Source organism: Phyllostomus discolor, chromosome 8 (assembly GCF_004126475.2).
Source record: "Phyllostomus discolor isolate MPI-MPIP mPhyDis1 chromosome 8, mPhyDis1.pri.v3, whole genome shotgun sequence".
NCBI lineage: Eukaryota > Metazoa > Chordata > Mammalia > Chiroptera > Phyllostomidae > Phyllostomus > Phyllostomus discolor.
Genome location: NC_040910.2, coordinates 78,117,154 through 78,132,245, shown reverse-complemented (window position 1 = coordinate 78,132,245; position 15,092 = coordinate 78,117,154). Strand labels below are relative to the sequence as shown.

The 15,092-nt window shown below is 36.8% G+C and overlaps 1 protein-coding gene across 1 annotated transcript in view; it reads left to right on the top strand.

Annotated features, from left to right (window-relative positions):
- EFCAB5 (EF-hand calcium binding domain 5) overlaps positions 1–15,092 on the top strand; it is a 97,458-nt gene that overhangs the window by 46,495 nt on the left and 35,871 nt on the right. Inside the window, exons 6-10 of the mRNA XM_036034518.1 lie at positions 1,848–2,003; positions 8,659–8,758; positions 10,050–11,126; positions 12,527–12,604; positions 12,702–12,791. Coding sequence (XP_035890411.1) covers positions 1,848–2,003; positions 8,659–8,758; positions 10,050–11,126; positions 12,527–12,604; positions 12,702–12,791 — 1,501 coding nt within the window. The remainder of the gene's footprint in view (positions 1–1,847; positions 2,004–8,658; positions 8,759–10,049; positions 11,127–12,526; positions 12,605–12,701; positions 12,792–15,092) is intronic.

Here is a 15,092-nt window from a genome sequence, read left to right as displayed (position 1 = left end):
ATTATGTCAGTGAAATATACCAACAAAATATATATATTTTTAGATTTACTTATTTATTTTTAGAGAGGGAAGGAGGGAGAAAGACAGAGGAAAACATGAATGTGTAGTTGCTGGGGGCCATGGCCTGCAACCCTGGCATGTGCCCTGGCTGGGAATCAAACCTGCAATACTTTGGTTCGCAGCCTGCGCTCAATCCACTGAGCTACACCAGCCAGGAGAACAAAATATTTTATTTTAACAAACTATATTAGTTACTATTCTTTAATTTCAAGAAACAGAGACCAACCTGAGCTAACATACCTAAAAATGAAATGTGCAGAAGCCAAGGGCAGAAATGTGGTCTGGCTTCAGGAAGAGACTAGAACAGGGATTTGGAAAATATCAAGATCTGCTTTCCAATTTATCTGTCTCTATGTACAGACTTTCTCTGCATCCTCAGTTCACATGGAGTAATCTGGCCAGCCATCAATTCTTAAGTTTACATTTACAGATCCAGTCTCTCTCAGAGACCAACTAGCCATTCCCCACTCCTAATTCCCAGTTCGCAGTGGAGAGAATCTTAATGGCTTTGTTTAGGTTAAGTATCCTCTCCTGGTCCAATCATTTATGGCTAAGGAAGCAGGGTTTTTCAGTAAAAATTTGGCTACCAGTATAAATTTGGTTACAGCAGTGCTTGGGGCAGAAGAGGAAATCATTGACATGAAATGGGCTAAAAACTCAAGAGGAGTCCACTCAGAAATTCTTCCAGTGTTGGATCCATTTCTCTCTATTATGAGATATTATAGTCAGATGTAGATCGAGAATGTAATGTTTTTGACCTATCATATAAGCAAAAATCTGGAAGGCTGAAGAGAAATAACCATTCATATGTTAGTGGTAGAAGCACAAAAGGGTACAAGCCCGATGTGAAAATCTACCAAAAGTACAGATGCATTTACCTTCTAAGTTAGCTATCACACTTGCAGGAATCTGTTCAACAGAGATAAGAAAAATGGCCCAGGGGCTTATGAGTTTGGAACAGCAGTGGTAGGAATATGATCCCTCAAGATAAAACAGCATGCACACTACATTTAAGCAGAGTCTATATCATCTCAAAGCAAGTCAACCATGGACTGGTCACCAGCACACCAAATAATTGATCCTTTGACTTTTATGCCTACCTCACTTTCCACCTTGCTAAGAATTCACAGCATCTAAATGGAACATGATAATAAAGGGGCATTTGTTCCTTAACTGAAAATTTTTTACATTTTAATAAAGAAAGAAGAAGAAAAGAAAAAGAAACATGACCCAGTATCACAGATGTTTCAGACTCCACACTTTCAGAAGAAAAAGATCATAGACAAAGTATACCTTATTGCAATATTGGAAGACAAAAAACAAACACCTCCTACCCCACCTAAAATCCCCATCCTTTACACTCTAATAATTAAATGTAGCTAGTCTTGGAAAACAGATAGTCTTCTATGCCATACATCAAAAGAAAAGTACTGCATTCAGCTTTTAGAGCTAGTAGTTTACAGTCCATGTTCTATGACTGCTGTTATTTTGTACAGTAAGTTAAAGTCTGTCCTATATAGTGCTGATGTGACCTAGAGGAAAATTGCTCCAAAAATATCTAGTCTCCCTGGTGTATGGTGTTGGGGCTGTATTGATCACCTCTCTCTGCTGCACAGCCTGTAAGATAGCACTAACATGAAATGCTTTATCTAAGTGGCAAGCAAATGATATAGGGCACGGGGAGGGGATTTGCAGCCAGTAATTTAATGCACACAACGGAATCCTTGGGGAAATCCAAGTAAAGAGCACAGTTTCAAATCAATCATTTATCTTCTTTCACTTTGCAGTACGTCTCTTCACAAATTGCAGATTTTAAAAGTGAAATGTTTGAGGAATTTCTTAAGCACCTTTGCCACTGTGCTGATGAATTCCGGGAGGTCATAAAAATGGATATGCAGAGGCAGATGTTTGCTGAACTCTTCCTGCATTGTGACTGTGGGAAGGTAGGGTAAGACCCTTAGAGCCATGCTTCTCAAACTGTTTGTGCAAAGGACCGGCTGTAAGGTTATTGTTGATGGTGGTATTTTTCATTTCCAATCTGCTATGAACTGATACACAATGAATATGGGTTACTGGGGCATGGGATGAGGAGGAAAGGACATACAAAATACAAGCTTCATATGTTTATTATCAGATTCAAATCTGATTTAGTATCTGTTACTTTCTCAAATTGCTATAAAATTTTCTAGATGCTATTCTCAGTTTCTGTATATTTCTCATCACAGACTTTTACCAGCTTACAGGCCATACCTTGCATGGCACAGCATTTCACAGTATAACTTGTCTCTAAATCTGTGTCCCATTCTTAAGAATGTGTTGCTTAAGATTGTTTTTGCTTACTGTCTTCTCTGGCGGCTTCCTATAGAAAAGAGCTACTGGGAGTGGAAAGCTTACCACATCTTATTATGCTGCTTCTTAAAAAACAAGAGAAGTTTTTATCAAAAAATATTTCTAAGAGTGGTATTTGGGAGGATGTTGGTGTGCTAGGATACCAACTGGATTTGCAAAAATAGATACCGATTTTACTGATACGTGTTTATGAACTTCATGTGTATCCCCATGTTCCAAAACAGATTGCAACAAGGGAACATAAGTTAAAAGTAGGATGAAGGAAGTAAAAAATAAGAGAGAGGATAGTAAATAAAGCTGGGAACGAAGCCCAAAATGCATATTATAATCACCTAAATATTTGTTCTGGGATGTCTACAAATTTGAATCTAAGTTCCTAGCAGTGAACGTGAAAAGGGCAACATGGCCAAACATTCTATCGACAAAATTTATAGGATAAATACAGACTGATGTTAAGAAGTACAGAAACTTGGGGGTCAAAGTCAGGAGTTTCTCCCACAAGGACTCTCTAAAGGGACTCTGTATGTTGAAGTGAACATAAAGGAAGTGAACATCCTCCATCATAGGTGTATAATAAATGAAACAATGACTTCTTAGGGAAGGTTCTTTTTTATAACCACCTTAAGTGTAGGCAAATTATGTCACACCTGACTGCAACTCAGAAAAAGCAATTCTTAAAGGAGCCAGTATATTGCAGTCTAGGTTCTCAGTGCCTGCTAATTTGGCTTAAGTCAGGACTGTATTTTGTAAAATCTAACACGTTTATATGTCTTTCAGGCAATACTTCTTGAATTTTGGCTCTTTTAACTGAGCTTATAATAAATATTGGATGACATGGAGGTGAAGATTTTACTCTCTGGTAAATGCCTGGATATCAACTGTACTTTGTTGGCCAGTTTAATACCAATTCATATGCCATAACAAACACAGTGGGATAATATTTAGAGGAATTAACTGAGGTTTGCTTGTGCCTTTTGCTTTTCTTCCCAGCATTCAAATAGAAGTTATGTGCTAATCACATAAGGAAGATAGATACGGTCTGTAATAAAGAAGTTAATTGAGTTTCAGAATATTTTTAACTAATAGCTGAGACTAGAGCTCAGAGCCAGTACTTTCACTTGAAAATTCTGGGCTCCTGAGGAAAAAAAAAAGAAGAGCCACAGAGTAAGAGAGAATGCAAAATATGACATCAAAGCAATTTTTCTATCCCTGGGAAATTGTGACCAGCTGATGTAAGGAGGGCATGAAGGAAATATGACTAGGGGGTTAGAAGCTGTCTGGGTCCCTAAGTCAGGGTTAGTATCTGATCACCCACCCCTGACCCCCAATCAGGGTTGGAGGTTGAAGGCAATATTATAGATACTCTTAGAAATTCTAAGTAGGTTGAGGAGAAATTTAAGAACAGCAAGACTTATGCTTCTTTTCCTGGTTTTGGCGCAGAGGCTGCAAGCTTCACAGAGAAGCCCTGAGTCCAACATGACACTCAGGAGGGTGGGTAACTGCTGCAGAAGGAGGGGTCTAGATAGGCAGGCCTCAGGTTAGTCCCACTCCTGTGGCTAGAGGAAAGGTGATGAGTATCCCCAAATACGTGTGTGTGAAGGGGAGTGGGCATGCAGAGAAGGAGGTAGTAAAGGTTCTGGGTGTACCTCCAAGAAGACACCTGGGGTTGGGACCAGAAGAACCATGGGCATACACAACAAACACGAACAAAACCCCCAAATGATTCCATGCGATGAACTTCACATGGTTAGAGTCAATAGGTATTATGGCTGGCATTGAACTAAATGTCCCTTTCTCTGAGGTAGGACACTATGTAAGAAGTCTCCAAAGGAAACTGGTCAAAAGATACGAACACACAATGTATGGACTCATTATCCATTCAATAGATGAGAAAAATAGTTTAAAATAATAATACATATTGCTGGCAAAGACAGAGGAAAAGTATTTTCTTTACTATTGCTGGTGAAAATTTAATACTTATAGTATCTTTGTAAAGCAATCTGGATACATCTATTTTTTAATATTTTATTTATTTTTAGAGAGGGGGAAGAGAGGTAGAAAGAGAGGGAGATAAACATTGATGTGTGAGAGATACGTTGATCAGTTGCCTCTCATATGCCCCCAACAGGGGACCTGGCCCACAATCCAGGCATGAGCCCTGACTGGGAATCGAACCAGCAACCTTTCGGTTAACAGGCCAGCAGTTAATCCACTGAGCCACACCAGCCAGGGCTGGATATACCTATGTAAATAAAAAATACATACATCCTTTAACCAAGTGACCCCACTCCTGAAGTTTTTATTCCAAAGAAATAAAAGCATGAGTAAATAGAAAATACATGTACAAGAATGATTTCTGTGTTGTTTAGACTAGAGAGACAGAGAGAGAGGGAGATTAATGGAATACTTATGTGTAGAGGGAAATGTTTTTTAAATAATGGTACATCTGCATCTTGGAATATCATGTGGCCTTTATACAAATTGAAAAGACTATACTAGTTAACTTGGAGGAAATTTTGTACATTATTATTGAGTTAAAAATTAAAATATAGAAAAATATGTATAATACAATCCCATTTTTGTAAAACAAACAATGACAAAAACCGGATAGATACATGTTTATATACTTGTAGCCACATGAGCCTAGAGAAATGTTCAAAACAAAACATGGTTAACTGGAATTTTTCTCTAACTATCTTCCAAAGAACAGAATTTTTGTAGATTACTATGACTCTATTTGCAGCTGCTATCCAAGATGTGGAATCTTTATTGGACCAAACTGACACACCCCTTTCATTTACTGCTATTAGTCTGTCAAGTACTAGTTTCTCAAGAAGAGTTTATAAGAATGAATAGAAGTTTAAATTTCACCTGTCATGAATATCAGTGTACTTTCACTGCCTTGCCACAGTGCCAAGGCAATTCTCTTTCTTTCTATCATAATCTAGTGTAAAGAGAACATTTTTTTAAAAAAAATATTGATTTTTAGAGTGAGAAAGGGAGAAAGAGAGAGGAACATCAATTTGTTGTTCCACTGATTTATGTATTTATTGGTTGATTCTTGCATGTGCCCTGACAGGGGATCAAACCAACAACCTTGGTATATCTGGTTGATGCTCTAACCAACTGAACTACCCAGCAGGGCTGCAGAGATCTTGATTATGTTGACATACCACAGAACATCATGCTGGTCCACTGATTTGATGATTTCCATCATGGTGATTGGACCTGGGGAGCTGGAAGAAGCATTAGATGCCTTGGTAATACACATGTGTGTTAGACGGTAAATGATAAAAAACATAAAAATTCAGCCCTGGCTGGCGTAGCTCAGTGGATTGAGCATGGGCTGTGAACCTAAAGCATCTCAGGTTCAATTCCCAGTCAGGGCACATGCCTGGGTTGCAGGCCATGGCCCCCAGCAACCGCACATTGATGTTTCTCTCTCTTTCTCTCTTTCTCCCTCCCTTCCCTCTCTAAAAATAAATAAATAAAATCTTTTTAAAAATCTTTAAAAAAACATAAAAATTCAGGGTTTACTATCTTGGCAAATTTTTAGCAGTGAAGTAGTCTGAGGCATGACAAGATATCTCTCTCAAGTATGAGGCAAATTGCTATAATGTTGTGCCACCAACCAGTAAGAAAGAGCACTATGCATAGTGTACCTTTTTACATTTTAGGAACAACATTTACTCACATGTGCTGCTTTCACGCACTAACTGACCCATTAGCATCTAGAATAGATCCCAGAGTGAGAAACGGCTTTGTAAAGCTGCAGTACAAAGTCTTTTCCTTGTGCTTTATTACTTAGAAGATCCTACAGTATTTGGAATGTATCGGGCAAATTGAAATGCTATGGCAATAGTAGAATCATAGTATAGATCCATCAAATTTTGGAACAAAATCATGCCCTCTACTAAAGTTAACTCTTTTCCTTTAAGAAACAGCTCCTGATTGTGTTTATATTATGGGACCCTTACTATTTGTGTATTTTTTTAAAGCACTAGCTTTTTAAAATTATATGGAAAATAATAGTCCAAATATAGTAAAAACAATTACAAAAAGAAGACACCCCCCAAAAAAACAGGTGAAAAAAAAAGAACAAGTTGAGGAGAATTTATCTGATTTTTAAAAATAAATTTATACTAACAGAATATTGAACCTGGCATCAGACCCAGGAGACTGTGGGAATTTAGTGTATGGCATGGGTAGCAATAAAAATCAATGAGATGGATTATTCAGTAAATGATATTGGGACAATTGGCTTTCCATATTTGGAAAAATATAAAATTAGATATCAACTTCTTAATGAGAAAAATAAATTCTATCTGATCAGAGACCTTGATGTGAAAAACAAAATTTCAAAAGTTTTAGCTCTAGCTGGTGTGGCTCAGTTGGTTGGAGTGCCATCCATTAACAGAAAGGTTGCAGGTTCATTTCTTGGGGGGGGTCACAAGCCTGGGTTGTGGGTTCCATTCCTAGTCCTGGCACATGTGATCCCTGGTCCAGGTGTGTGCAGGAGACAAACAATTGATGTTTCTTTCTCACATCAGTGTTTCCCTCTCTCCCTTCCTCTCTCTTGTCCTTTCTCTCTAAAAAGCAATGAAAGAGTGTCCTCAGGTGAGGATTAGAAAAGAAAAATTTTTTAAAGTTTTAGAAGCATAACTTTTTACCTCAGTACAGATAATATTTCCTACATAATACTCCAAATAAGCACAAACCATACAGGAAGTGATTAATACATTTGACTACCTCAAAATTAAAACATTAATGTGATTAACTCACCAAAATTTAATTAAAAAATAAGAAATATACTGGGAAAGGATATGTACTGTCTAGATAACAGAATGATCATTAGTAAAAAATTTGCAAATTAATAAGAAGTAGACAACTTTTTCCAACTGAAAAAGGGAAAAGGATATGAAAAAGCCATTTATAGATGAGGAAACTCCAATACATAATAAACATGAAAATATATCCAATATCACTAATAATCAGGAAGATGCAAATTAAAATAATTAGATAATATATTATATCCATCATATTAGAAAAAATTATAAATTCCAACAACATTAAGTATTAGATAAGTATGGAGAAATAATATCTTCATTCAGCAATAATAAGAATGCACATTGGTATAGGTGTTTTGTGGAGCTGTTTGGCAAGAACTACTAAAGTTGAAAATACACTGTGCCTGGCTGGGTAGCTCAGTTGGTTAGAGCATGGTACTAATATACCAAGGTTGCGGGTTCAATCCCTGGTCAGAGTACATACAAGAATCAACCAACAAATCCAATGAATGCATATATAAGTGGAACAACAAATTGATGTTTCTCTCTTTCTCTCAAATCAATAACTAAATATTTTAAAAAAGAGAAAATGTACATAGTACATAATTCATTGCCCTCCTATGTATTTACCCTAGGAAAAGGTTCACACATGTACACAGAAGATGTGTATAAGGATATTCGTTACACACATTATATTTGATATCAAAATACTGGAAGTAATCTAAATGCCCATCAAAAGAGGAATTTTAAAAATTACAGTGTTTTTACTATAGAATACCACACAGTTAAAAGAAATAAAATATATTTCTTTATATACATAAATCAGATCAAAAGGTTGCATAAATAAAAACAACTTTAAGGATACATGAAATGCTTATGAAATTTTTTTAAAAAGAGGAGTAACATTTGAATTCTTGCTCCCCAGCATATGTCATCATTTTGGCTCAAATTAACTCATAATTTTTTTTAATGACATGTGCTGTGATATCAGTTACATATTTTTAAAGTATGTATACACAAAATGTTAACAATCATCATTTCTGGGTATTGAGAACACAAGTGTTAGTCTTATCACTTTATTTTTTTTTTGTAATTCAAACTTTTCTCATAATAAAAATGCTATAAAAGAATAAGTGTGAACACTTAATTGTTCCAAATGTCATACTTAGGTCAGATTAGATAAGAACTGAACATTGTATAATACACTAGATTTAGCAATTATGTCAGTAACAACAAATATTTGTTAAGCATCTGTTAAGTGTAAGACATTTTGACATGTCACAGAATGGATTAGTAGAGTGTAAGCCTAAAGAGGCAAGATGCAGCTTTCCTGATTTTGACTTTGTAGGTTTTATTTACGCAGTGATGGTGGTGGTGATAATGAATGTTTCAATAAGCCATATTCCATCTACATAAAAATATCAAATCTCCTGTAACAGCTAACTACAAACTTTCTGCTTAGGTAGGGTTTTTGGATCGGCAGAGGACATTAGCCTTGCTGGAAACATTCTATGACCAAAGTTCAAAAATGCTGAGAAGTTTACTCCGAAACCCAAGACAATGTAAGTGCCACTCAGAGTGAGTACGTTCAGACTGAAATGATGAAGCACACTAATATGATAATACAGGGTCATTCTATGCCTGTGGAATTTCTTCACATAATATCTCCCTTAGATCACGATAGCTGTACTTGCTTGTTCATTCCCCACAAAATTTATTCTTCATCATAACCACATGTATTTTTCATTACAGTGCAATACTAAAAGTTGTCAAGCTAGAACTCAATTTTAAATTCATTTAAATGAGAAGGTGTTTTAGTAACAATCCAAATGTTTCAGAAATAAGTTGGTGATGGTAACTAGTCTTAATGTCCAACTTAGAATTCTAACATTTTGAAGAAAAATGTTTCCTTTTCCAAAGCATTTTTACTTGTACACATTTACTGTACTTATACAGTGAAATTTTTATATTACTACCCAAAGAAAGAGGAGTAGGGGTTTTATTTTTATTTTTTAAGAGAAAGTCATGAGTGAATGGGTTTTCCAAGAATGTCAATATTTTACTTCTGTGTAAAAATTTATTACTTAGATAATTAAAAATCTGTGGATGGTTTATATAGAGTATTCCCTAAACCTGTGGGAGTCACAATTTTATAGCTTAAATAGTAAATGTTTTAGAAGGGAGGGGGCAGTCTTATGGCATGGTCTCACTCTCTGTAGTCCAGGACGCCAGTGGTGTTTTGGTGGTTTTCTTTTTAAGGGTGGGATTCTGGTGAATGCTATTCAGTCTTTCCCTATAATTCTGAGCCAGGTGTCCACATAAGTTGTCAAGGAAAAAAAATTGAAAAATGAAGAAGAAAGAAAGGTAGACAAGAAGAAAGAGAAAGAAGATAAATATTGGGAAAAGTAGCCCAGTGAAAGATGGTCATGGGTAGAGATGTGATTTTATTTTTCTACTGAGGATATTGAAAAGATATTTGAGGCAGACAAAATGTGTCTTCTTCTCCATCCCATGTCAGCCTTATTGTGGGAGGACCAAAAGTAGTGAATATGTTGTATTTGCCTTGGCGGTTTAAGCAACTCTCCAACTAGCAAAAGAAGAATCATGTTTACTTTCAAAACCATACCTTTTAGGAAGGAATACTTTCTAATTTACAGTAGTGAGCATCTTTTATGTTCAAATTGATACCTTTCTGGTTTTTATTGCATTACAAGAAAAGGTAACTTATATTTATTTAAAGAGATAGGCCTATATTATAATCACTGTGCTCAATGCTTTTTGCATTAATTTGCTCATTCTGATTCTGCATTATAAGATCAATTGTTTAGGTAAATGTTTTGTTTTCTGCACTAGGGCCATTGATTGAATTTGAAGAGATAGACTTGCCTGAGTTCTGGGGAGACATGGATAATCAAAAACACATTTATGAAGACTTTGACAATGTGCTCTTAGAGATGAATACATTACTGTCTGAAAAACATGCTAGCAAAACCCAAAGTGAATTATTAAAGAATTCAGAAGATCGACATGAACATGATAAACACAGAAAATCAACACTATCACCAAGTGTACCTGAACAGCAGCAAGGGACTATTGCAGGACCAGAACCAAATGAAATTTTAACTGAAGAACAAGACACAGAGTCAATGGGAGAACAAGAACTGCACAGAGAATCAATAACAGCACAAGGACAACACAAAGGGTCAACAATGCAACAAGGAATATACAGAGGGTCAACTATAGAAGAAGAATCTCACAGAGAGTCAGTAGCAGAACAAGGGCCACACAGAGGGTCGATTGCAGAAGGATCTCGCAGAGAGTCAGTAGCAGAACAAGGGCCACACAGAGGGTCGATTGCAGAAGGATCTCGCAGAGAGTCAGTAGCAGAACAAGGGCCACACAGAGGGTCGATTGCAGAAGGATCTCGCAGAGAGTCAGTAGCAGAACAAGGGCCACACAGAGGGTCGATTGCAGAAGGATCTCGCAGAGAGTCAGTAGTAGAAGAAGGACCATATAGAGGGTCAATTGCAGAAGAAGGACCTCGCAGAGGGTCAGTAACACAAAAAGGATCACAAAGAGGGTCAGTTGTAGAAGATGGATCTCGCAGAGAGTCACTATCACAAAAAGGATCACGCAGAGGGTCACGCAGAGAGTCAATAACAGCAGAAACATATAAAGGGTCAACTGAAGAACAAGAACCACCCAGAGAGACAATTCCAGAGGAACAGGACATGGACTCAACTTCACAATCAAAGGAAGATAGAATCTTAACAGAAAGTGAAAAATCTAGGGAGCCTATTCCCTTTGAGCACATTGAAATCCCACCACAGGAAAAGAAGACTGAGGAGCAAATATGTAAAGAGCAACTATTCACACTTTCTGAACTGCAAGAAGAAGATCCAGTATCAAGTAGAAAAGATCATCTTTCAGGTAGTAATGAAGTTCTCCTACAACATTATCTCTGTTTTGTGGAGTGGTTTTTAAAGTCTTTTCAGAAAACACTCATTTTAATCAAGGTATTTTCTGGCATATCAGGTCATGCAAATATCTCAGCCATATTTTGCTACTAAGGCTGCGTCTAGACTTTGGAACAATCAAGTAAATGCAAACCAGAAAGTCTCTGTTGTCTATGTACCAAGAATTCCTTTTATACCAGAAACCCATTTGTAAGGAAGAAATCTGGTAATGTTACATAAAGAAATTTACATTGGACCTCTGAAAAGGCAGTAGAAGCTCTTTTGTTTTAAATGTGGTGTCCTATACTAGAAACTACTTTTTAAAAATTTCTTTCATTTCAACTATAAATGGATCTTGGTTTTTTGAGTTATATATGAGATGTATGTTCTAGAAATGTTTCTGAAAATTGTATTTAAGACAGAGAGCACTCTGCATTTTAAATATTTATTCTGTAGAAGACTTTTCCTCTGAATTGCCTGTGCCAATTTATGAACTTTTTTTGAAAATTCTAACTTTTAGAGGGCCAATCCCAATAAGACTGAAGATCTCAGTTAGGCATAAATTTTTTAAAATTCTGCTTCTTCATTCTACAGTACCAAAGGAAACTTCTAAGAGATGGGTAACCTGTGTTCTAGATTCTACGCTATCATCAACTAATTTGAAATCTTTTATTTTTATAGCATCATGTTTATTTCTCCACAAAACAGAACTACTAATTTCTGCCTCTCCTGACATTGGAGTGCAGCTTTAAAAAATTTAGTGAAGTTATTATTCAATTAGATGTTGGTGAATACTTAATGTTGGCTATGTGTAACAGTGATCCAAGCTGACAGTGTCTAAAAAAATACAAACAAAAACAACACAAAATAACAATGTCTAAATAAGATAGGAGTATCTTTCTTTCTCATAGAAAAGTCAGAAGTTATATGATAATTTAGTCCCATGAAATCATCAGTGGCTCAAACTTCTTCTGTCTTGTGCCTCCTCCAACCACATGGTCAAAGATGGCTCATTACCATGTCTGCATTGTGACCCTCTGATAAGGAGAAATGAAAATGGGTAGGCACCACATCACTTCCTTTCATGTACCATTGGTGAGTACTTAGGTATGTAGTGACACCTAGCTGTGAGGAAGGCTAGGAAAGGTAGCCCTCATTTTGCATGACCAAACTAGGATGCAAGTAGCTTTTGTCACAGAGCTTCTCTCAAAAACTAGAGTTATTACCTAATATCATTGCGGTCAATTATGACACAACATATATCAGAAAGTACTGAAAGAAAGTTTTCTGTGTTCTATATGCAAGTCATTTCTCCTGTTTGTTAACTTAAGAAAATATATCCAACTTATAGGCATTTTCTTTTGTAACTTTTAGAAAATACAGAAGAGAAAGTTCAGAAAGACAAAGCCTGTGAACCCAAGTCCCCCCAAATAGAAGGAAAGTCATGGTCAGGTGACTCATTTAATCCTTCTTTCATTTAATACTCTAGAACAAAAACATTGTGAAAGTGAAGTTAAATTGCCTATGTTATGGAATGTGTATTTTATAGGTGAACTTTTCACTTGTAACTGGAAGAAGTATGCCAAATGTGAAGATGAGGAACAGGCAAACTTAATCTATGATAACTCCAGGTTCACAGGTACATATTAACAACAAAATTAGAAAGGAGAGATTGCAGTATGATTGATGAATTTAATTTACTGTGGTACCCCATGATAAAGACTGGACTTAGCTAAAACACAACAGCAGCATGAACCTTGCATTATTTTGTCCCTGAGTTGATGGACCTAAAAATATGCAGGACGAATGTTTTTGGTGGTAGTAGGAATGTGCTATTTAGGAATGTTCCTGTGCTTAAAAGCATGTGCATTACCATACAGTTTTAAAAAATCATTACATGGCCCAACAGCTGCTTTGAAGCTATGATCCAGGTATACAAAGGGAATCAGATATTAGATATCACTACTCAATAGAAATCACTTCAGCTATTCCTCTCCCTGGTAGTTTCACATCCAAACATGTGAGACAGGTAAGAATATAGCTTGCTTTTGAAGACTTATACAGAAAGCTCTGCTCAACAGAGAGAGCAAACAGTAGCTTTTAGCTCTCAGATAAACCATGTATTTAACAGTGATTGTTCCAACAAGTACTTATATTTTGCTACAATGCAATTTCATAATTTTTCCTTCCATCAACAAGTAGTAGAACTAATTAGATCAAGATTATTTCTTCTTATCTGCAAAACTCTTCTTATTTAAGTCTGGGGCAAATAATAACCTTTCTATCCTCAAAATATTTTGGTGAGGATTTCTGACCAAGATGGAGGCATATGTAGATACACTTTGTCTCCCCACACAACTAAAAGAAGGACAACAACAAATTTAAAAACAAAAGTAACTAGAACTGTCAGAAAATCAAACTGTAAGGAAGTACAACAACCAAAGGGTTAAAGAAGAAACATTCATCCAGACTGGGAGGAGGGGTGGAGATGGGCAGCCAGGGCAGAGAGATCGCAGGGCAAGGCAGCGGCTGGAGGACCTGAATGAGCCAGGTAGCAGCTGGTATACCAGGTAGTCCCACATTTGCATGCAGATAAACCAGGAGGAACAACTGGAGAGTGAGACAGACCACACAACCCAGGGTTCCAGCAGGGGGAAATAAAGCTTCAAAACCCCTGGCTGTTAAAACCTGTGGGATTTGCGGCAGCGGGAGAAACTCCCAACCTCACAGAAGAGTTCCTTGCAGAGACCGGCAGGATCCTAGAACATACACAAGCCCACCTACCTGGGAATCAGCACCAGAAGAGCCCAATTTGCTTGTGAGTAGTGAGGGAAGTGACTGAAAGCTGGTTGAAAGCCAAGCAAGCAGCAGTGTTCCCTCTTGGACCCACGTACAGCACCACAATGCAGTGATGTGGGTTACCCCACCCTGGCAAATACCTAAGGCTCTGCCCCTTACTACATAACAGGCACTCTGAGGCAAAGAAATATGTCCCAAATGAAAGAACAGATCAAAGCTCCAGAAAAAAATACAACTAAGTGATGAAGAGATAGCCAACTTATGAGATGCAGAGTTCAGAACACTGGTAATCAGGGTTCTCAGAGAAATGGTTGAGTATAGTCACAAAATAGAGGAAAAAGTGAAGGCTATGAAAAGTGAAATAAAGAAAAATATACAGGGAACCAACAGTGAAGGCAAGGAACTGGGACTCAAATCAATGGTTGGGAGCAGAAGGAAAAAATAAACATTCAACCAGAAAAGAATGAAGAAAAAAGAATTCAAAAAAATGAGGAGAAGCTTAGAAACCTCTGGGACAACATTAAGCATTCCAATATCTGAATTATAGGGATGCCAGAGGAGAAGAGGAAGAGCAAGAAATCGAAAACGTATTTGAAAAAATAATGAGGGAGAACTTCCCCAATCTGGCAAAGGAAATAGACTTCCAGACAGTCCAAGTAGCTGGACCCAGGGAAGCACACACCAAGGCACATCATCATTAAGTTACCCCAGATTAAAGATAAGGAGAGAATCTTAAAGGCAGCAAGAGAAAAGGAGACAGTTACCTGCAAAGGAGTGCCCATAAGACTGTCAGCTGATTTCTCAAAAGAAACCTTACAGGAAAGAAGGTGCTGGAAAGAAGTATTCAAAGTCATGAAAGACAAGGACCTACATCCAAGATTACTCTGTCCAGTAAAGCTATCATTTAGAATGTAAGGGCAAATAAAGTGCTTCTCAGATAAGGTCAAGTTAAAGGAGTACATCATCATCAAGCCCTTATTATATGAAATGTTAAAGGGACTTATCTAAGAAAAAGAAGATTATAAAAAATATGAATAGTTAAATAACAACAAAATACAACTGTCAACAACTGAACCTAAAAACAAAAACAAAAAACCAAAAAATAAATAAACACAAACTAAGCAAACAACTAGAAAAGGAA